Source organism: Saccoglossus kowalevskii, chromosome 20 (assembly GCF_978046115.1).
Source record: "Saccoglossus kowalevskii chromosome 20, keSacKowa6.1, whole genome shotgun sequence".
Lineage (NCBI taxonomy): Eukaryota > Metazoa > Hemichordata > Enteropneusta > Harrimaniidae > Saccoglossus > Saccoglossus kowalevskii.
Window position 1 is genome coordinate 11385374 of NC_140660.1, and position 25640 is coordinate 11411013.

Consider the following 25640-nt stretch of genomic DNA (forward strand, 5'->3'; position numbering starts at 1 on the left):
ACTCACCCTTGTTCAGAAGATTCAATCAGACTCACCCTTGTTCATAGGATTCAATGACTCACCCTTGTTCAGACGATTCAATCATACTCACCCTTGTTCAGAAGATTCAATCAGACTCACCCATGTTCATAGGATTCAATCACTTTCGCCCTTGTTCAAAGGATTCAGTCGGATTCACCCTTGTTCATAAAAATTCAACCAGATTCACCCTTGTTCATAGAATTCAATCAGATTCATCCTTCTTCGTAGGATTCAATCACATTCACCTTTGTTCAGAGGATTAATTCGGATTCACCCATGTTCATAGGATTCAATCAGACTCACCCTTGTTCATAGGATTCAATCAGACTCACCCTTGTTCAGAAGATTCAATCAGACTCACCCTTGTTCAGAGGATTCAATCAGACTCACCCTTGTTCATAGGATTCAATCAGACTCACCCTTGTTCAGAAGATTCAATCAGACTCACCCTTGTTCAGAGGATTCAATCAGACTCATCCTTGTTCATAGGATTCAATCAGACTCACCCTTGTTCAGAAGATTCAATCAGACTCACCCTTGTTCATAGGATTCATTCAGACTCACCCTTGTTCATAGGATTCAATCAGACTCACCCTTGTTCGTAGGATTCAATCACATTCACCTTTGTTCAGAGGATTAAATCGGATTCACCCATGTTCATAGGATTCAATCTGACTCACCCTTGTTCATAGAATTAAATCAAATTCACCCTTGTTCAGCGGATTCATTCGGATTCACCCATCTTCAAAGAATTCAATCAGATTCACCCTTGTTCAGAGGATTCAATCGGATTCATCCTTGTTCAGAGGATTCATTCGGATTCATCCTTGTTCAGAGGATTCAATCAGATTCACCCTTGTTCAGAAGATTCAATCAGACTCACCCTTGTTCATAGGATTCAATCAGACTCACCCTTGTTCATAGGATTCAATCAGACTCACCCTTGTTCATAGGATTCAATCAGACTCACCCTTGTTCATAGGATTCAATCAGACTCACCCTTGTTCAGAAGATTCAATCAGACTCACCCTTGTTCATAGGATTCAATCAGACTCACCCTTGTTCAGACGATTCAATCATACTCACCCTTGTTCAGAAGATTCAATCAGACTCACCCATGTTCATAGGATTCAATCACTTTCGCCCTTGTTCAAAGGATTCAGTCGGATTCACCCTTGTTCATAAAAATTCAACCAGATTCACCCTTGTTCATAGAATTCAATCAGATTCATCCTTCTTCGTAGGATTCAATCACATTCACCTTTGTTCAGAGGATTAAATCGGATTCACCCATGTTCATAAAAATTCAACCAGATTCACCCTTGTTCATAGAATTCAATCAGATTTATCCTTCTTCGTAGGATTCAATCACATTCACCTTTGTTCAGAGGATTAAATCGGATTCACCCATCTTCAAAGAATTCAATCAGATTCACCCTTGTTCAGAGGATTCAATCGGATTCATCCTTGTTCAGATGATTCATTCGGATTCATCCTTGTTCAGAGGATTCAATCAGATTCACCCTTGTTCAGAGGATTCATTCGGATTCACCCTTGTTCAGAGGATTCAATCAGACTCATCCTTGTTCATAGGATTCAATCAGACTCACCCTTGTTAATAGGATTCAATCAGACTCACCCTTGTTCAGAAGATTCAATCAGACTCACCCTTGTTCAGAGGATTCAATCAGACTCACCCTTGTTCATAGGATTCAATCAGACTCACCCTTGTTCAGAAGATTCAATCAGACTCACCCTTGTTCAGAGGATTCAATCAGACTCATCCTTGTTCATAGGATTCAATCAGACTCACCTTGTTCAGAAGATTCAATCAGACTCACCCTTGTTCATAGGATTCATTCAGACTCACCCTTGTTCATAGGATTCAATCAGACTCACCCTTGTTTGTAGGATTCAATCACATTCACCTTTGTTCAGAGGATTAAATCGGATTCACCCATGTTCATAGGATTCAATCTGACTCACCCTTGTTCATAGAATTAAATCAAATTCACCCTTGTTCAGCGGATTCATTCGGATTCACCCATCTTCAAAGAATTCAATCAGATTCACCCTTGTTCAGAGGATTCAATCGGATTCATCCTTGTTCAGAGGATTCATTCGGATTCATCCTTGTTCAGAGGATTCAATCAGATTCACCCTTGTTCAGATGATTCATCCTTGTTCAGAGGATTCATTCGGATTCACCCCTGTTCAGAGGATTCACTCGGGTTCACCCTTGATTAGACGATTCAATCGGATTCACCCTTGTTCAGAGGATTCAATCAGATTCACCCTTGTTCAGAGGATTCATTCGGATTCACCCTTGCTCAGACGATTCATTCAGATTCACCCTTGTTCAGAGGATTCAATCGGATTCATCCTTGTTCAGAGGATTCATTCGGATTCATCCTTGTTCAGAGGATTCAATCAGATTCACCCTTGTTCAGAGGATTCATTCGGATTCATCCTTGTTCAGAGGATTCAATCAGATTCACCCTTGTTCAGAGGATTCATTCGGATTCACCCCTGTTCAGAGGATTCACTCGGGTTCACCCTTGATTAGACGATTCAATCGGATTCACCCTTGTTCAGAGGATTCAATCAGATTCACCCTTGTTCAGAGGATTCATTCGGATTCACCCTTGCTCAGACGATTCATTCAGATTCATCCTTGTTCAGAGGTTTCATTCGGATTCACCCTTGTTCAGAGAATTCAATCGGATTCATCCTTGTTCAGATGATTCATTCGGATTCACCCTTGTTCAGAGGATTCACCAATGTTCAGAGGATTCATTCGGATTCACCCTTGTTCAGAGGATTCATTCGGATTCATCCTTGTTCAGAGGATTCATTCGGATTCATCCTTGTTCAGAGGGTTCAATCAGATTCACCCTTGTTCAGTGGATTCATTCGGATTCACCCTTGCTCAGAAGATTCATTCAGATTCACCCTTGTTCAAAGGATTTACCCTTGCTCAGAGGATTCATTCGGATTCACCCTTGTTCAGAGGATTCATTCGGATTCACCCTTGTTCAGAGGATTCATTCGGATTCACCCTTGTTCAGAGGATTCATTCGGATTCACCCTTGTTCAAAGGATTTACCCTTGCTCAGAGGATTCATTCGGATTCACCCTTGTTCAAAGGATTTACCTTTGCTCAGAGGATTCATTCGGATTCACCCTTGTTCAGAGGATTCATTCGGATTCACCCTTGTTCAGAGGATTCATTCGGATTCACCCTTGTTCAAAGGATTTACCCTTGCTCAGAGGATTCATTCGGATTCACCCTTGTTCAAAGGATTTACCCTTGCTCAGAGGATTCATTCGGATTCACCCTTGTTCAAAGGATTTACCCTTGCTCAGAGGATTCATTCGGATTCACCCTTCTTCAGAGGATTCAATCGGATTCATCCTTGTTCAGTGGATTCATTCGGATTCACCCTTGCTCAGACGATTCATTCAGATTCATCCTTGTTTAGAGGATTCATTCGGATTCACCCTTGTTTAGAGGATTCATTCGGATTCACCCTTGTTCAGAGAATTCATTCGGATTCACCCTTGTTCAGAGGATTCATTCGGATTCACCCTTGTTCACAGGATTCATTCGGATTCACCCTTGTTCAGTGGATTCATTCGGATTCATCCTTACCTGTTACAACAGGAAAAACAATTAACAGTATTCACAAATACGTTTTTTATTCATCTCTAGTATTTGCGCAGAATAGACTTGCCAATGACTTATTTATTCTTTGTAAAAGATATAGCCATTATTTTGAATTAAATATGAACGATATTAATTTTTACTCATTCCATCAAATAATATATGCAACATTCAGCAAATACATCTGAGATTATCTGCTAAAATTTAATTGAGGATCATTTTCAGAGTATTTGTTTGCCTATATATATAGTAGAGAAACATTCATTGCTTATATTCAAGTGTAAATTATATTCTTTCAAAAGTACAGTTTTTATGTCCTGCATTTTATGTACACTGTAAACTTTTAAATTCTTGTTACCAGAATACAAGAATAGACTTTAGACAGAAATGGCCGCTGAGATCTCATTGAGAGTGAGAGAGTCACATGACTTGTATTTGACCCTCAAATAGCGTTCCATTCTCTCCCAGCATCATGTCTACTGTTCTATTGATCCTTGTAACCATGGTATTTGACACAGAAGACATGAAGACAAAAAAAAACATTTTTTTTTTCCCACTCTCAATGACATCTTGGTTTCGTCTAAGATAGATCAATTGCTGGTAATTTTCTGATATGATTAGAAGTCACAAAAAAATAAATTTGACAAAAATTTTGGAATACCCCGTGTAAGTTTTTCTTTCAAATAAGTGATATTCAGCACCTCAAAGTAGTACAGCCGGATACAAAAATAAACTATCCAAAATTATCTAACATATCAGATAGAAATGTAACTAAATGTATAAGTTTTCAAAAGAATATTTCAGCATTCGGCAGTTTTGTTTTAAATATATACTAGTAATAATAATGCTCATAAAGCGCCCTCTAGAAGTAATATAGCGCCATCTAGTGGTGATACAAATAAAGCACTATATGGTGGTAATATACAACAGAATTGTCATTTTTTTAAATAATAAAGCACCTATTATGATATATATATATATTGTGCAATCATTATTTTTTTCATTCACGCTATGCATTCAGCCCCTTAGTGCATTTATCATTGTCATCAATCACTACACAAGTTCAAGTTCAAGTTCAAGTTCAAGTTGCTTACATCACATTTTTGTGTCGTACACTTAAACCACCACAGTGGTGATCCAAAATTTGCTCAGAAAAAAATGCAAACATCGTTGCCAAACTGCTACATTCTAATAAAAGATAAAACTACGGCAAATCTTCCCAATATGGTAGTGATATGGTAGAAAGCACAATGAAAATACAAACACGAGTAACGGGCAATGTGTATGAAATAAATATGTTAAATGTGTTAATTGGTGCAACATGTTGTGGAAACACGTAAAACAGATAGGGCGCCCTCTGTAAGTGTCAATAAATAATGAGATGTACTGGAAGACTTGTTACTATGGCAACTACTGCAGGGCTACAAGTAGTTTTTCCTCAAAGAGTGCAATAATTAACATAATACCAATTCCGAGTAGAATACCAACATTCTGTAGCAGCAAAGTTAACCACTGCCGTTTCTTCTCGCCATGCATCATTTCTGGTAGCTACAGAGTAAAAAAAAAAAATTTTCGAATTAATATTAAAGCGGGAGGGGTGTCACCTGTGCACATGCGGGAATTGAGTCCCAAGCAATGATAACAATACACGCTAAAACGCAAATGGGTAGACGATTGTTTGTAAACAATGACACGCTATGGCCATCTGACGCATGCGCAGGTGACATCTCCCCTGCTTTAAAACAAAATACGGTGATTTATTTCTAAAATGCAATATATTTTATTTTTACTACTTTTTTTCTCCCTAGACAGACCTCAAATTTTCTTCGAATCATGATTAAACGCAATTTGTGAATTTGTGAATTTTAGGCTGGTTTAAAAGCTACTGTAAAATACTTTATTTTAGCTAAAATTAATTTTCTCTGAATTGATTTTTTTGGGTGTTTTTGGTTTTAATGATTTTTTAAAACTTGAATGTAAAATGTAGGATAATATTAGCTGGGTTTTATCACCGAATCGTTCCTTCAGCGACAATTACTTCCAAGCTAAAATAAACTATTTTACAATAGTTCATTTCATGGCCTCCAAGATCTCGCTGTGAGTGAGAAAGCAATGAGATTTGAGTTTACCCCTTTATCAATGTTTTATTCTCTCCTGTTTTATTCGTCCACCGCTCTAAACACCATGGTTACATACACAGTCAGCTGGCGCACATCTGGTATAATAAAATAAATGCGATATTTACTATATTTACTATATTGTCATCTAAGCGTTAGGCCGTCGCTGATTGGCTGCTGTGCTGGAATGCCAATTTTTAGTTTCAAATACCCCGACTTAGTGTTCTATGTTCTTCGCGTAATTAGGTGTTCGTATGCAAGGGATTTTTCCACACAAAAACGGCGAATTCGGCCGTATTTTGTTATCGGTTGGCTTAATATAACCCCAACGGACCGTATTTTTGTGAAAGATTGGTATTTTTGTCCTGATTTGCAGGAAACTGAAAAACGCGTTTCACAACTTGTCTCTTATTTAGTTTTATGCGTCATTCAAGATGGCGGCCCCCATATAGTAAATATCGCATTTATTTTATTATATCAGATGTGCGCCAGCTGACTGTGGTTACATAGGTCTATTTATCAATTTATCTTTTATTAGTAATTTCACGCAATTTCAATACATTTTTGTATACGTGGCGGGCTCAAAATTAGATTATGTTGTACACACTGATTGCATCCACCAAGTTTGTAACTATAACAGTGTTTGTGTCAACAGATGCTGATCAAATTTATCTGTTGGCCGTGTTGACAACGCCGCACAACAAAGGCTACCTGTACTACAATATAGAATGCCACATTTTTTTATGTTTGACATTAAACGCATCTTTAATATGAGTGAAAACAAAATTGGCAACTTTGTCCTCTTGTAATTGGTCATCTAAAAAATATTCAAATCTCTCAAAACAAAATTTTCCTTGATAGACAACTACAGATCAAAATGATATTGTCGACATGCATGTCACCCGTTTACGACATAGAATTGTTTTGCCACTAGAGGGCGCAATTCATAGGAAAGCTGTACACAAATGCTTCTGCAAAAAAACAAATTTAAATTCAATTCAATATTTAATTAAATTCAATTCAATATTTAATTAAATTCAATTCAATATTTAATTAAATTCAATTCAATATTTAATTAAATTAAATTCAATATTTAATTAAATTAAATTCAATATTTAATTCAATTCAATTCAATTCAATATTTAATTAAATTAAATTCAATATTTAATTCAATTCAATTCAATTCAATATTTAATTCAATTCAATTCAATATTGAATTGAATTCAATTCAATATTTAATTGAATTCAATTCAATATTTAATTAAATTCAATTCAATATTTAATTAAATTCAATTCAATATTTAATTAAATTCAATTCAATATTTAATTAAATTCAATTCAATATTTATTTAAATTCAATTCAATATTTAATTAAATTCAATTCAATATTTAATTAAATTAAATTCAATATTTAATTAAATTCAATTCAATATTTAATTAAATTCAATTCAATATTTAATTAAATTCAATTCAATATTTAATTAAATTCAATTCAATATTTAATTAAATTCAATTCAATATTTAATTAAATTCAATTCAATATTTAATTAAATTAAATTCAATATTTAATTCAATTATAGCTCACCATATCAACAAGGGCTATATAAAGAAACATTCCACCGGCCAGCGCGAAAACCCACAAACTCGCCGTTTTGATATTGCTGATGGCGATCCCAATAAACATGCCGATGTAACTCAATATCGACGATAACAGACTATACATCACAGCTTGCTTCACCGCCATCCCAGAAGATAGTAGAATAGCGAAGTCTCCTGATATGAGAAAAAAAAAATATTTAAAAAAAAAATTGAAGATGCTCTTCTTTTAGAGCAAGCAGAGATTTTTTTAAACGAGGGAACAAGGGCGCAGCGCCCTCATTCCATGGCCATGTGCCTCCTTACCCTGGGGAGCAGATCCTCTGTCAACTATTAAATTCTGATTGACCAGGGATCACATGTGGCCACAGTCTTCAACTGTGACCTGTCAGATAGTAATTTTGGCCCTCAAGGAAGCCATAGAATGCTCCACAAATTTGTGGAATTAAAACATAATGAATATGCTCAAAACATCAAAATAGTGAAATTAAATGTCAGTGAATATAAATGGTTTTACAGTATTAAAGAATAACTAAAGACTGAGGGAAGCTTCAGAAAGCATGAAATGAAATTTTGTGACTTATTTTGTTTTATAAAATATGAATTTCATATTGGCCCAATTCCACATTTTTTTTTCAAGATTTCTGTTTCATAGTATGATTGTCTGTTGCATTCAGGGATCTGCCCACGCTGGTCGGCGCCGGTCGCTAGCGACCGGCACTCAGAATTTCCGACCAGGACAAAAAGTTGGCGACCGGCACTATTCTATTTGTTTATGATACACACAGGATGTCGGCCACTGGACCATCATTCTATTGTCCTTGTTGGTTTTAACACACAACAACACAATGCAAAAAATTAACACACAACAAAACTTTAATGAAAGAAGACACAGCTGATCAAAATCAACGTACACGTGTGACATTGGCCTATTAAATGTGTTTTTGTTTTAACCTCCGATTGACATTCTGTTAGTTTTAACAAATGAACCAGATCGGAATAAATCATACATCAAGATAATGGAAGGGAAGACAACGATAAATAAACAGAAGGAAGGATTACCATTGCATGTTTAGTTGTGTGTAGGATTTGTCGAGTTGAACAATAACTTGCTCACTTCACCGGCAGCGATGCATCAAGCTGTCGTTCGTTTAATCTGCACTTGCACTCGAGTGTAGTAAACTTCATTGATGTTTTTGGCTTCATGACTCGTTCATAAAATTAAATTCATAGGCTATATTCAGTCAGCGATACAAGGAATACTTATTTCTCACTATTAATGTGATTTACTAGCATTCCATTGGAAAAGAAAACAATTAAATTCTTGTTTCCACTTTGGCCGTAACAATCGGATGACATGCTTTGACAAAAAAAATGGCTGCCAGGTCAGAGGTCAATGTCTCAAAATACGTATTTTAGACGTGATTGCGAAACTAAAGTGTATATATTTTTTCACTTTTATCAAAGCAGATTAATTTTACATTGAAATATTTAAAAAAAGTTAAAATAATTAAAGTAGTTAAATCGTAGCTAGTAGAATGGAAAAATGAATATTAATTAGCTCATGAATATTAATGAACTCATATTAATTAGCGACCGGCACTCAAATCAGGCTGGGCAGAACCTTGGTTGCATTATACATTTGTAGGTATATTAACTCAATGTGTCAAAAATATTGATATCTGGTGAAATGATGACCATGGTATTTAATGGTCGAGCATTAACTTATTCGCCACTGGACTTTCTCGCCGAAATTTGTCTGCGCTTTTTGCTTATAGTCTTTAATATTTCTGGAAATAAAACCTAATTTTGGAGCCAACAGACAAAACTTGAGTCAATTTTCAGTTTTTACTCAAAAAAATTGGCTATTTTTGTCTCAAACTTCTGAAGGAAAGTGCAGACTATAAACAGGACTATTTTGTGAATTTCTATGAAAAGAGGGAACTGGTGGTGAAAAGGTTAATTATCATAGTCAACCATCAAATGCAATATGGTCCTGACCATGATCAGAAACACAAAATGTCAGTTTTCTGACCATGCTTGACCAGAGAACATATAAGATCAGAGAAAATTCAACTGCTATACTGTAAAATACTTTATTTCAGCTGGAATTAATTTTCGCTGAAAAGACATTTTTGTTTGGTGTTTTCTATGGAATTTATTTTCACTGATTTTTGACAAGTTGAATGTAAAATATAGGAAAAAAAGGTATATTCGCTGGATTTTATTTTCACTGAATCATTCCTCCAGCGCAAATAGCAAAACTTAATTCCAAGCGAAAATAAAGTATTCTACAGTACTTAGCTACCATGTGAGTGAATAACGAATACTGTTAAATACTTTATTTTAGCTGGAATTAATTTTTGCTGAAAAGAAATTTTTGGTGTTTTCTATGGAATTTAATTTCACTGATTGTTGAATGTAAAATATAGGAAAAAAGGTATAATCAATTCCAAGCGAAAATAAAGTATTCTCAGTAATTGTGTCCTTGACCATATTAGTTGATGGTGAACCATGGTCAAGTTCATCTAGCTGAAAGGCACACTGACAAACTCTATTTTGTTTCAATATTATATTCTTCGCTTTTATGAAAACAGTATTGTCATATGGCTTGGCTGCATTTTTTACATTAACTTAGTCAGTTTAGCGGCAAATATTTAAATTATTGTATATTTATTTATGTTTAAAAGAATTTGACAAATTTGGCTTCCTAAGCTATTTCAAATTCCCATTACCTGTAAATATATATATGTTTTTTTTCCTATTTCAAAATTGTATTTTTCACGAATAATATGGGTAATAAACCATCCCATCCCATCCCACTCTACCCTACCCTATCTTATCATATCCTATCTTATCCTATCTTATCCTATCTTATCCTATCTTATCATATCATATCATATCATATCATATCATACCATATCATATTATATCACATTAAATATAAAATTCTCATTTACCCAATTCATGCGGTAACTCGTGGCAGAAGATAGCAACAGATGTACTAATTCCACCGGTGATGCTGTCAGAAAAGGCAGCACCGACAACCAGCCCGTCGCTGAAGTTATGAAGGCCGTCACCCATGATAACCATCCAAGCGACGGAGGCTATTCCATCATTCATGTTGGCGCCATGGTGATGATGATGGTGATGATGATGGTCATTGTTATCCTCTACATCGTCATGATGATGACCATATAAACTTTGTGAATGTTTGTGACTTAGATGAGCCTGATCATTGTTGACATGGTCCTGGCTTTCCTGGTATCCTAGGTTACGATGATCAGGATCATCTTGGACACTATTGTTTGAATGTTCGGCATTGCCATGGTGATGTTTGTCAGTTGTCTTGGAAACCATAGTAGTGATATTATTCATCTGATCAGGACCTGCATGAAATGTATAAAATAAAATAAATATTTTTATACACATGGATTGTAGATTAATTACTGTTACTGTGAATGAAAGAAACACCTAATTACCAACATCGTCAGCAAACTTGCTAACAAATCACCTGTGTTGATTCAATTAAAACTGACTTCTGGAGATCATTTTCAGATAAGACCATCCTATTTTTAATAGGAGGCCAAGGTACTTTTAGAGAGGGGCATGATCAGTATATGAATTTTCCATAAGAATTTTTATCATTGTTGTAATTGTACTTTATAATTTATAACATTTAAAATAGTGCAAAACAAGAAAAAATATGAAAATTCAGCAAAAAGTAACAACTTGAGAGTGCGTCCTTCTCAGTAAATACCATTTCCTCCTTTTGAGAATGAGGTGGCCCAAGGCATTTCAAATTGATAACTAACTCCAGAAATCAACACAGGTCACTTACTTTTAACTTTTTAACAGGTAGTGTTACCACTATTATCGGCGATTCAGAATACTCAAAATTTGTGTTATAGCGCCCTCTATATAATTAAACTGTCCTCTATATCACTTACTTTTTTCATTGATAGGTAGCGTTACCATCATTAGCAGCGATTCAGAATACTCAAAACTTATGTTATAGCGCCCTCTATATAATTAAACTGCCCTCTATATCACTTACTTTTTTCATTGATAGATAGCGTTACCATCATTAGCAGCGATTCAGAATACTCAAAACTTATGTTATAGCACCCTCTATATAATTAAACTGCCCTCTATATCACTTACTTTTTTCATTGACAGGTAGCGTTACCACCATTGGCTGTGATTCAGAATACTCAAAACTTATGTTATAGCGCCCTCTATATAATTAAACTGCCCTCTATATCACTTACTTTTTTCATTGATAGGTAGCGTTACCATCATTAGCAGCGATTCAGAATACTCAAAACTTATGTTATAGCGCCCTCTATATAATTAAACTGCCCTGTATATCACTTACTTTTTTCATTGACAGGTAGCGTTACCATCATTAGCAGCGATTCAGAATACTCAAATCTTATGTTATAGCGCCCTCTATATAATTAAACTGCCCTCTATATCACTTACTTTTTTCATTGACAGGTAGCGTTACCATCATTGGCAGCAATTCAGAATACTCAAAACTTATGTTATAGCGCCCTCTATATATTTAAACTGCCCTGTATATCACTTACTTTTTTCATTGACAGGTAGCGTTACCACCATTGGCTGTGATTCAGAATACTCAAAACTTATGTTATAGCGCCCTCTATATATTTAAACTGCCCTCTATATCACTTACTTTTTTCATTGACAGGTAGCGTTACCATCATTAGCAGCGATTCAGAATACTCAAAACTTATGTTATAGCGCCCTCTATATAATTAAACTGCCCTCTATATCACTTACTTTTTTCATTAACAGGTAGTGTTACCACCATTGGCTGTGATTCAGAATACTCAAAACTTATGTTATAGCGCCCTCTATATAATTAAACTGCCCTCTATATCACTTACTTTTTTCATTGATAGGTAGCGTTACCATCATTGGCAGCGATTCAGAATACTCAAAACTTATGTTATAGCGCCCTCTATATATTTAAACTGCCCTGTATATCACTTACTTTTTTCATTGACAGGTAGCGTTACCACCATTGGCTGTGATTCAGAATACTCAAAACTTATGTTATAGCGCCCTCTATATAATTAAACTGCCCTCTATATCATTTCCTTTTTTCATTGATAGGTAGCGTTACCATCATTAGCAGCGATTCAGAATACTCAAAACTTATGTTATAGCGCCCTCTATATAATTAAACTGTCCTCTATATCACTTACTTTTTTCATTGACAGGTAGTGTTACCACTATTGGCTGTGATTCAGAATACTCAAAACTTATGTTATAGCGCCCTCTATATAATTAAACTGCCCTCTATATCACTTACTTTTTTCATTGACAGGTAGCGTTACCATCATTGGCTGTGATTCAGAATACTCAAAACTTATGTTATAACGCCCTCTATATATTTAAACTGCCCTCTATATCACTTACTTTTTTCATTGACAGGTAGCGTTACCACCATTGGCTGTGATTCAGAATACTCAAAACTTATGTTATAGCGCCCTCTATATAATTAAACTGCCCTCTATATCACTTACTTTTTTCATTGATAGGTAGCGTTACCATCATTAGCAGCGATTCAGAATACTCAAAACTTATGTTATAGCGCCCTCTATATAATTAAACTGTCCTCTATATCACTTACTTTTTTCATTGACAGGTAGCGTTACCATCATTAGCAGCGATTCAGAATACTCAAATCTTATGTTATAGCGCCCTCTATATAATTAAACTGCCCTCTATATCACTTACTTTTTTCATTGACAGGTAGCGTTACCACCATTGGCTGTGATTCAGAATACTCAAAACTTATGTTATAGCGCCCTCTATATAATTAAACTGCCCTCTATATCACTTACTTTTTTCATTGATAGGTAGCGTTACCATCATTGGCAGCGATTCAGAATACTCAAAACTTATGTTATAGCGCCCTCTATATATTTAAACTGCCCTCTATATCACTTACTTTTTTCATTGACAGGTAGCGTTACCATCATTAGCAGCGATTCAGAATACTCAAAACTTATGTTATAGCGCCCTCTATATATTTAAACTGCCCTCTATATCACTTACTTTTTTCATTAACAGGTAGTGTTACCACCATTGGCTGTGATTCAGAATACTCAAAACTTATGTTATAGCGCCCTCTATATAATTAAACTGCCCTCTATATCACTTACTTTTTTCATTGATAGGTAGCGTTACCATCATTGGCAGCGATTCAGAATACTCAAAACTTATGTTATAGCGCCCTCTATATATTTAAACTGCCCTCTATATCACTTACTTTTTTCATTGACAGGTAGTGTTACCACTATTGGCTGTGATTCAGAACACTCAAAACTTATGTTATAGCGCCCTCTATATAATTAAACTGCCCTCTATATCACTTACTTTTTTCATTGACAGGTAGCGTTACCATCATTGGCAGCAATTCAGAATACTCAAAACTTATGTTATAGCGCCCTCTATATATTTAAACTGCCCTCTATATCACTTACTTTTTTCATTGACAGGTAGCGTTACCATCATTGGCTGTGATTCAGAATACTCAAAACTTATGTTATAACGCCCTCTATATATTTAAACTGCCCTGTATATCACTTACTTTTTTCATTGACAGGTAGCGTTACCACCATTGGCTGTGATTCAGAATACTCAAAACTTATGTTATAGCGCCCTCTATATAATTAAACTGCCCTCTATATCATTTCCTTTTTTCATTGATAGGTAGCGTTACCATCATTAGCAGCGATTCAGAATACTCAAAACTTATGTTATAGCGCCCTCTATATAATTAAACTGTCCTCTATATCACTTACTTTTTTCATTGACAGGTAGTGTTACCACTATTGGCTGTGATTCAGAATACTCAAAACTTATGTTATAGCGCCCTCTATATAATTAAACTGCCCTCTATATCACTTACTTTTTTCATTGACAGGTAGCGTTACCATCATTGGCTGTGATTCAGAATACTCAAAACTTATGTTATAACGCCCTCTATATATTTAAACTGCCCTCTATATCACTTACTTTTTTCATTGACAGGTAGCGTTACCACCATTGGCTGTGATTCAGAATACTCAAAACTTATGTTATAGCGCCCTCTATATAATTAAACTGCCCTCTATATCACTTACTTTTTTCATTGATAGGTAGCGTTACCATCATTGGCAGCGATTCAGAATACTCAAAACTTATGTTATAGCGCCCTCTATATATTTAAACTGCCCTCTATATCACTTACTTTTTTCATTGACAGGTAGCGTTACCATCATTAGCAGCGATTCAGAATACTCAAAACTTATGTTATAGCGCCCTCTATATAATTAAACTGCCCTCTATATCACTTACTTTTTTCATTAACAGGTAGTGTTACCACCATTGGCTGTGATTCAGAATACTCAAAACTTATGTTATAGCGCCCTCTATATAATTAAACTGCCCTCTATATCACTTACTTTTTTCATTGATAGGTAGCGTTACCATCATTGGCAGCGATTCAGAATACTCAAAACTTATGTTATAGCGCCCTCTATATATTTAAACTGCCCTCTATATCACTTACTTTTTTCATTGACAGGTAGTGTTACCACTATTGGCTGTGATTCAGAACACTCAAAACTTATGTTATAGCGCCCTCTATATAATTAAACTGCCCTCTATATCACTTACTTTTTTCATTGACAGGTAGCGTTACCATCATTGGCAGCAATTCAGAATACTCAAAACTTATGTTATAGCGCCCTCTATATATTTAAACTGCCCTCTATATCACTTACTTTTTTCATTGACAGGTAGCGTTACCATCATTGGCTGTGATTCAGAATACTCAAAACTTATGTTATAACGCCCTCTATATATTTAAACTGCCCTGTATATCACTTACTTTTTTCATTGACAGGTAGCGTTACCACCATTGGCTGTGATTCAGAATACTCAAAACTTATGTTATAGCGCCCTCTATATAATTAAACTGCCCTCTATATCATTTCCTTTTTTCATTGATAGGTAGCGTTACCATCATTAGCAGCGATTCAGAATACTCAAAACTTATGTTATAGCGCCCTCTATATAATTAAACTGTCCTCTATATCACTTACTTTTTTCATTGACAGGTAGTGTTACCACTATTGGCTGTGATTCAGAATACTCAAAACTTATGTTATAGCGCCCTCTATATAATTAAACTGCCCTCTATATCACTTACTTTTTTCATTGACAGGTAGCGTTACCATCATTGGCTGTGATTCAGAATACTCAAAACTTATGTTATAACGCCCTCTATATATTTAAACTGCCCTCTATATCACTTACTTTTTTCATTGACAGGTAGCGTTACCACCATTGGCTGTGATTCAGAATACTCAAAACTTATGTTATAGCGCCCTCTATATAATTAAACTGCCCTCTATATCACTTACTTTTTTCATTGATAGGTAGCGTTACCATCATTAGCAGCGATTCAGAATACTCAAAACTTATGTTATAGCGCCCTCTATATAATTAAACTGTCCTCTATATCACTTACTTTTTTCATTGACAGGTAGCGTTACCATCATTAGCAGCGATTCAGAATACTCAAAACTTATGTTATAGCGCCCTCTATATAATTAAACTGCCCTCTATATCACTTACTTTTTTCATTGACAGGTAGCGTTACCACCATTGGCTGTGATTCAGAATACTCAAATCTTATGTTATAGCGCCCTCTATATAATTAAACTGCCCTCTATATCACTTACTTTTTTCATTGACAGGTAGCGTTACCATCATTAGCAGCGATTCAGAATACTCAAATCTTATGTTATAGCGCCCTCTATATAATTAAACTGCCCTCTATATCACTTACTTTTTTCATTGATAGGTAGCGTTACCATCATTAGCAGCGATTCAGATACTCAAAACTTATGTTATAGCGCCCTCTATATAATTAAACTGCCCTCTATATCACTTACTTTTTTCATTGACAGGTAGCGTTACCACCATTGGCTGTGATTCAGAATACTCAAAACTTATGTTATAGCGCCCTCTATATAATTAAACTGCCCTCTATATCACTTACTTTTTTCATTGATAGGTAGCGTTACCATCATTGGCAGCGATTCAGAATACTCAAAACTTATGTTATAGCGCCCTCTATATATTTAAACTGCCCTCTATATCACTTACTTTTTTCATTGACAGGTAGTGTTACCACTATTGGCTGTGATTCAGAATACTCAAAACTTATGTTATAGCGCCCTCTATATAATTAAACTGCCCTCTATATCACTTACTTTTTTCATTGACAGGTAGCGTTACCTTCATTGGCGGCAATTCAGAATACTCAAAACTTATGTTATAGCGCCCTCTATATATTTAAACTGCCCTCTATATCACTTACTTTTTTCATTGACAGGTAGCGTTACCATCATTGGCTGTGATTCAGAATACTCAAAACTTATGTTATAACGCCCTCTATATATTTAAACTGCCCTCTATATCACTTACTTTTTTCATTGACAGGTAGCGTTACCATCATCGGCAGCGATTCAGAATACTCAAAACTTATGTTATAGCGCCCTCTATATAATTAAACTGCCCTCTATATCACTTGCTTTTTTCATTGACAGGTAGCGATACCATCATTGGCAGCGATTCAGAATACTCAAAACTTATGTTATAGCGCCCTCTATATAATTAAACTGCCCTCTATATCACTTACTTTTTTCATTAACAGGTAGTGTTACCACCATTGGCTGTGATCCAGAATACTCAAAACTTATGTTATAGCGCCCTCTATATAATTAAACTGCCCTCTATATCACTTACTTTTTTCATTGATAGGTAGCGTTACCATCATTGGCAGCGATTCAGAATACTCAAAACTTATGTTATAGCGCCCTCTATATAATTAAACTGCCCTCTATATCACTTACTTTTTTCATTGATAGATAGCGTTACCATCATCGGCAGCGATTCAGAATACTCAAAACTTATGTTATAGCGCCCTCTATATAATTAAACTGCCCTCTATATCACTTACTTTTTTCATTGACAGGTAGCGTTACCACCATTGGCAGTGATTCAGAATACTCAAAACTTATGTTATAGCGCCCTCTATATATTTAAACTGCCCTCTATATCACTTACTTTTTTCATTGACAGGTAGTGTTACCATCATTAGCAGCGATTCAGAATACTCAAATCTTATGTTATAGCGCCCTCTATATAATTAAACTGCCCTCTATATCACTTACTTTTTTCATTAACAGGTAGCGTTACCACCATTGGCAGCGATTCAGAATACTCAGTCTTGTTGTTAGCGTTGCTGAGTCGAGAACCCACAACCACCTGATGTTTCTTAAGATGTAATTGCTTCTTGGCATGAGCAGAATTTTTCTATGAAGAGTAAGAAATTAAACAAAATTTCAGAATAGAAAAAAGACGATTAGAAATACTACTTTCTTGGAAGTCAAAGATGCGGCGTTTCGTGTACGCACAGATACTATAATGTTTGGCTATCAGCATAGTGGTATCCTGTGATTAGCTGTTGTTGTCAGGAACAAGGGCACAGCGCCCTCATGTCATGGCCATGCCACCCCTTACCCTAGAGAGGAGATCTTCTGGCAACCGAAAAATTTTGATTGACCAGGGATCACATGTGGCCACAATATTCAACTGTGACCAGTCTGATAGTAATTTTGGCCATTTTGGATAGTAAGAAAGCCATCGAACGCTCCATTTTAACTTATCAAAAACTCCCTGGTAGGGAGAACCCTATCTCCCCCACTGGTGGCGCTGCTGAATTGCAGTGCACCCTCTTGCAGTTTTTTTTTTAGAAAAACCCCTGATTATATATTATAGTATGCATATTACTTAACATTACTCAACATAAAAACTTCAAACAAAGTTTTTCTGACAAAATTGTGAGCAGTTTGTTCTAAATTAATTATATGTACACAATCTTTCGTTGCCGATTGTAGCTTAAACAAAAATACAGAGAAACAACAAAAATATAAAAGCATTCATACCGTATCTTATTTCTGAATTTCCATGGACAGGCCTGAAGTTTGTGGATTTATTTTATTATTTCCTGAATTCTTAATTATTACCCATAAGGCCAGACTTTTTTTATTCCTTGTTTCTCGAGTTTTTATAAGGCAATTTTTTTGAGGAGGGCGAAAAAAAAAAAATTAATTCTTTTTTTCTATTAGATTTGTGTGATTCTCAAAGAATTGTAAGTGAGATCATTGATCGGAGAGAAGAAATGAAATAAAATTGTATTCCATGTATAACCTTGTTTCTCATCTGCGCGAGACTTCGGTACTTTGATCATGATACTCCCATGAAAATGCAACTTGGATTTGTTATGCGGCGGGCGGTAAAAAAATGAAGATAAAAATAATATTTTTTTAGCATTTTATTGCACTTACAAGTCGGCAGGCGCGAGAAATTACACTGAAATAAAATTTTATTTTTATTTCATTTTCAGCTCCTGTTCATTCGGCGGGTTCGCGAAACATGGGATAATAAAAGTCTGGCCTAAAGCATCATAGAAGAGCATATTAAATTTAAATTATGTGTTAAATCCACAGAAACATTACCTATTTTGACTTGTTTTAAACCTCATACAGACGAGTATTTGCAGGTAGAAATCATTAGGTTACCATGGTTATTTGGAGGAATGAAACAAACTAACCTGTTTTTTTTTCGTATCTGAATAAATATGCATCAATCTTTCTACCATAAAGAAAAAATAAATGCCGAGTAAAACGACCAATCCCCGATAAACCGCTTCCTGTGCTTTGTTGTCGTCGCCATGGTCACTGTGCTCACTGCCATCACTCTCTTCATGTGCGTGGAGTCCGTAAGACTATTCAACAATATAAAAAATAGTTATTCATGGTTGATGAGAGTTTTTTTGAATAGACTAAAATAATTTGTTTTTCTACGCTAGCTGTTACATTCACTCTGCACTATGCAAATTAGTTACCGAGGGAAAAAGATGCAGCAGCATCTATGGGGAATCAGATGTAGTATGGCATCACCTGACAAACTGCCCACAGCCAGCACTACAAGGATACCTAATAATCTTGTATACTTACATGGGGAATCAGATGTGGTATGGCATCACCTGACAAAGTGCCCACAGCCAGCACTACAAGGATACCTAATAATCTTGTATACTTACATGGGGAATCAGATGTAGTACGGCATCACCTGACAAACTGCCCACAGCCAGCACTACAAGGATACCTAATAATCTTGTATACTTACATGGGGAATCAGATGTGGTATGGCATCACCTGACAAAGTGCCCACAGCCAGCACTACAAGGATACCTAATAATCTTGTATACTTACATGGGGAATCAGATGTAGTACGGCATCACCTGACAAACTGCCCACAGCCAGCACTACAAGGATACCTAATAATCTTGTATACTTACATGGGGAATCAGATGTGGTATGGCATCACCTGACAAAGTGCCCACAGCCAGCACTACAAGGATACCTAATAATCTTGTATACTTACATGGGGAATCAGATGTAGTATGGCATCACCTGACAAAGTGCCCACAGCCAGCATTACAAGGATACCCAATAATCTTGTATACTTACATGGGGAATCAGATGTAGTATGGCATCACCTGACAAAGTGCCCACAGCCAGCACTACAAGGATACCCAATAATCTTGTATACTTACATGGGGAATCAGATGTAGTATGGCATCACCTGACAAAGTGCCCACAGCCAGCATTACAAGGATACCCAATAATCTTGTATACTTACATGGGGAATCAGATGTAGTACGGCATCACCTGACAAAGTGCCCACAGCCAGCATTACAAGGATACCCAATAATCTTGTATACTTACATGGGGAATCAGATGTAGTACGGCATCACCTGACAAAGTGACCACAGCCAGCATTACAAGGATACCCAATAATCTTGTATACTTACATGGGGAATCAGATGTAGTACGGCATCACCTGACAAAGTGACCACAGCCAGCATTACAAGGATACCCAATAATCTTGTATACTTACATGGGGAATCAGATGTAGTATGGCATCACCTGACAAAGTGCCCACAGCCAGCATTACAAGGATACCCAATAATCTTGTATACTTACATAGGGAATCAGATGTAGTATGGCATCACCTGACAAAGTGCCCACAGCCAGCGCTACAAGGATACCCAATAATCTTGTATACTTACATGGGGAATCAGATGTAGTACCGCATCACCTGACAAAGTGACCACAGCCAGCGCTACAAGGATACCCAATAATCTTGTATACTTACATGGGGAATCAGATGTAGTATGGCATCACCTGACAAAGTGCCCACAGCCAGCATTACAAGGATACCCAATAATCTTGTATACTTACATGGGGAATCAGATGTAGTACGGCATCACCTGACAAAGCGCCCACAGCCAGCACTACAAGGATACCTAAAAATTTTGTATACTTACATGGGGAATCAGATGTAGTACGGCATCACCTGACAAAGTGCCCACAGCCAGCACTACAAGGATACCCAATAATCTTGTATACTTACATGGGGAATCAGATGTAGTATGGCATCACCTGACAAAGTGCCCACAGCCAGCACTACAAGGATACCTAATAATCTTGTATACTTACATGGGGAATCAGATGTAGTATGGCATCACCTGACAAAGTGCCCACAGCCAGCGCCACAAGGATACCTAATAATTTTGTATACTTACATGGGGAATCAGATGTAGTACGGCATCACCTGACAAAGTGCCCACAGCCAGCACTACAAGGATACCCAATAATCTTGTATACTTACATGGGGAATCAGATGTAGTATGGCATCACCTGACAAAGTGCCCACAGCCAGCGCCACAAGGATACCCAATAATCTTGTATACTTACATGGGGAATCAGATGTAGTACGGCATCACCTGACAAAGTGCCCACAGCCAGCACTACAAGGATACCCAATAATCTTGTATACTTACATGGGGAATCAGATGTAGTATGGCATCACCTGACAAAGTGCCCACAGCCAGCGCCACAAGGACAGCTAATAATCTCTTATAACCTTCTGGAAATCTACGAAAGACCGGAACGATGAGAATACCACACAAAGACACCAGGCTAATGATAGTTATGGAGAGTATTCCATAGCCCCATACTGAAAAGAAAAACAATGATAATATCATTTGTCAAAATTACGTCACATGACTACGGTAAAAATAGAACAGACATAATCACTGAAACACAGATCCAAACAACATAACCAGCCCCAGAAGTTGTGAGTACCTGCTTGCATGTGCCCTTGAAAAAAAAAATTGTTAATAACTTTATTTAAATAATCGGGAATACTCCTAATCCTACATGTAGGATGCCCAATCACATTGCTCATTTACTATCATGTGACCTTTGATGTCCAATCACATCACTAGTTTACTATCAGGTGACATTTGGTGTCCAATCACATTACTAGTTTACTACCATGTGATTTTGATGTCTAATCGCATCACTAGTTTACTATCAGCCCTTACCAAATAAAAAACTGTTCTGGTATACCTTACGCATACCAAAGGTACACTATAAGTATACCAAATTGATTTAGGTATATTTCAGGTATACCAAAATACTACTTATTTGAAAACTTGCTTCTGGATAAATATACTTAAAATGTACCTTCCAATACTGAAGTTGAAGTGGTACACTTTAGGTATACCTTTGAGCACAGCTATCATGCAAAGTTTAAAATTGGTATATTTCAGGTATACCATATATGTACCTATTTCCAACTTTGCATGTGGACAGTCGATTTGAGTATACCTGTTGAGTTCTTTTGTCTGTTTGTTTTGTGAGGTTTATCAAAGGTATACTCTTCGAAATAAATGTACCTAGGATATACTTTCCAGAAATAAATACACCTAAGGTATACTTCTTCCAAAGAGGTATACCCAAAATATACCCATCTATGTGCCCAATTCTGGACTACTTAAGGTATACCAGTTGTTTCATTTCCGGTACACATTAGGTATACCTAACTTACGCATGCAGAGCGTACCTTGGGTATACTTTCAGTATACTTGATTTTGGTAAGGGTAACCAAGCAGCCTATTGGCTGAGATAGCTCCGCTGTTAGCAATGCACATTTCAATTAAAGAACAGAAAGTATCATTAAAAAATGAACAATATGTATAGTATCAAAACAATCAGACTTGCGGTTTTCAACAAGATGTGGAAAATATCACTTTTTACCAAAAATTACAAAAATATTCATCAAAATTAGAGAATTAAAGATATCATCATGAAATGAACAAATCTGAGAGAGGTCCACATGTAGTACCTATATATATGTAATATCAAAGGAATTGGACTTGCGGTTTTCAACAAGAAGTCGAAAATATCACTTTACCAAAAATGACAAAAATATTCACCAAAATTAGAGAATTGAAGATATCATCACAAAATGAACAAATCTGAGAGAGGTCCACATGTAGTACATATATATGTAATATCAAAGCAATTGGACTTGCGGTTTTGCAACAAGAAGTCGAAAATATCACTTTTTACCAAAAATTACAAAAATATTCACCAAAATTAGAGAATTAAAGATATCATCACGAAATGAACAAATCTGAGTTAGAACCACATGTAGTACCTATATATGTAACATCAAAGCAATTTGACTGGAGGTTTTTAACAAGAAGTCGAAATAATCACTTTTTACCAAAAATGACAAAAATATTCACCAAAATTAGAGAATTGAAGATATCATGAAATGAACAAATCTGAGAGAGATCTACCCCAGTTACATATACACCAAGTATCAAAGCATTCAGGCTTGTAGTTTTCAAGAAGAAGTCAAAAAAGTAAAACATAGACACGGACGACGACGGACGACGGACAATCACTCATATGATAAGCTCCCCTCGACAAAGTCGACAGCGGAGCTAAAAACTTAAAGGAAACATCAATCCAAACAACATAATGATCCTTAAAGAAAAAGCTCCACAAATGTAGGAGAATGCAATCATTTTCTCAATTTATGACAACAGATTCTATGATGTCATATTTTACCCATAATCCTTTGCTTGAAAATCAAGATGGCTGACTACATAATACTGATGAAAAATTGAATATCTAGAGAATGAAAAGTGATATAAAAAACTGTAAATTGTGTTAAAATTGGAATTTTCACATTCACAAAAAGCATGCTAAAATTAACCCATACATCATCTGAAAGCTTAGATATTGGCACATACAGAAGACCATATGCTGTACTAATGTTTGTTTTGGGAATTACCAGATGGTAATTTTTTGTGTTTTTTTCACCATTCTAGTCAAAAGAATGACCAGTAAATTACATAGAACGTTGTTACTGCTATAAGCTAGAGGATTGCGTTTCATTTTATCTGTGTTTGTCTTCTAGCTATGACGAAAAAACAAAAGACATGCTAGCAAAAATTTGTTTCTGGTAAATCAGGTATTTGATAGGTTACAAACTAAATATTTTTTTGTTTGTTTTTTTTGTGTTTTTTTTCTTCGAATTATTCGTTCAAGATGATCTCACCTTTATTTCATTGACGTAAACTTTAGAATGACAAATTTGTCTTGCAATCTAAGTTCAGTGATGTGACCCAGCATTAAAAGAATGACTTGATTCCCCATAATGAATTGCATTATCAACCTTAATGACCAAGGCTAACCCAAACTTGCATATTAACGAGGGTGTTACTCGTCAGCCACAAATACTTTATAATTGGAGCGCTGCTTCAATTCCCCTCACATTGGAGCGCACAAATCCCTCTCATCTTTGTCTAATAACTTAATCTCACTCATACATGCTTGTCGCTACAACTGTAAAATATGTGTTTAAATAGCTACATGGCATTTTAGCGAATTTGACTCCGTGCATGAATTAAATGAATCTTATTTTAGCTAAAGTGTCAACAATCTCATTGTGAGAATAAATTAGCTACATCTTGAATTAGCAAAATTACAGATTAGGTAAATGAGCTAAAATAACATGCTAGCTAAAAAGACATGTCTTACAGTATTATTTATTAGTATGGGTAAATCATTCTAGATCTTAAAAAAAAAAGTGTAGACATGTCCAGCGCAATAACAGCGGTATTTTAATTTTGCGATTCAAAAAAACTTACATGGGGGCTTTGTTGTTGGGCTTAAGGTAGCGAGAGGGGAAAAACTAACTGGCGAGGAAAGTCCTAATCTCAATTAAACTATAACTTGTGTTTCCGCTCTCGCTACCTCAATAAATGACACATGCCAATGGTCAAAATAAGTCACATTTTAATGATCTGGTACACAATAAATGGATTTTCAGATTTTGTGTGGTTCTAATAAAGCAAATACGGTACTATAAACCATTATATTATCGTCCCCAGAAATTTCTGCGATTTTAATACTGTAAAAGGATTAATTATTCACTGGGTTTTTTTTAACTTTGCTTATTTCGCTGACTGGAAAATGTGCTAAATTAAAACCCAGTGAATATGTAAAATTTAGCATAGAACACATTATCTAAATAATAAAATCGTGGATTTAAAACCCACTGAATATATCTGACATGATGGAAAGAGTTCCTTTTGTACCCCCCATCCCTATCCCTAACTGTACCCTCCAGCACTTCCCATTTAATTGTATATGCCCCTCTTAAGGACATCTACAGTTACTAGGGGGGTATATACAAATGAATTGGGTGACTGTGAGTGAGTGTTAGAGTTAGGGTTAGGGATGGGGGTTACAAAAGGAACTCTTGCCGACATGGTAAATCAGTGAAAATTTAAACCTAGTGAAAATTAGTCATTTTACAGTAATTCATGTTTTGCAAAGGAAAAATAAAATACACATACCTTAACTGGACTTAAGAACCACCAAAAAAAAAAAAAACAGTCAGTGGAATTTCATAGCTAATGTAATAGGTGATTTCCCGTTCAACTGCGCGATCTCCCAAGATGCATGAAAGACACACGTCGAACGTCTGCCGCAAAAATCGAACGATTTGATTTTGAACTCGAATTTCTTTATTTCGTACCTCACATCGACTGGCCGATCTTCGACAGAGGAATATTGCTTCTGAATACCCTTACTTAATTGAAATTGCCTATCATCAAATGTGGACAGCACATTATTAAGCATGGAAATGTTCCCAAGAATATTTTCACGTTTGTCGAATCCCACGCGATGTTTGACGCCACTACGACCTTTGTTTGT

At 35.8% G+C, this 25640-nt stretch overlaps 1 protein-coding gene across 3 annotated transcripts in view; it reads right to left on the reverse strand.

Annotated features, from left to right (window-relative positions):
- Nucleotides 1-3703: 3703 nt before the first annotated feature.
- The window catches only part of LOC100370499 (metal cation symporter ZIP14-like), a 51145-nt gene continuing 29208 nt past the window's right edge, over nt 3704-25640 (reverse strand). Inside the window, exons 3-8 of one of the 3 annotated variants that reach the window (XM_085494632.1) lie at nt 21401-21576; nt 19103-19276; nt 17661-17802; nt 10359-10787; nt 7388-7575; nt 3704-5233 (exon numbers count right to left, since the gene is read on the reverse strand). In XM_085494632.1, the coding sequence (XP_085350758.1) occupies nt 5096-5233; nt 7388-7575; nt 10359-10787; nt 17661-17802; nt 19103-19276; nt 21401-21576 (1247 nt within the window). In that variant the 3' untranslated portion in view covers nt 3704-5095. Of the gene's footprint in view, nt 5234-7387; nt 7576-8460; nt 8688-10358; nt 10788-17660; nt 17803-19102; nt 19277-21400; nt 21577-25640 lie in introns of those variants that run through there. The other 2 variants (XR_014927971.1, XM_085494633.1) reach the window with 2 other exon arrangements.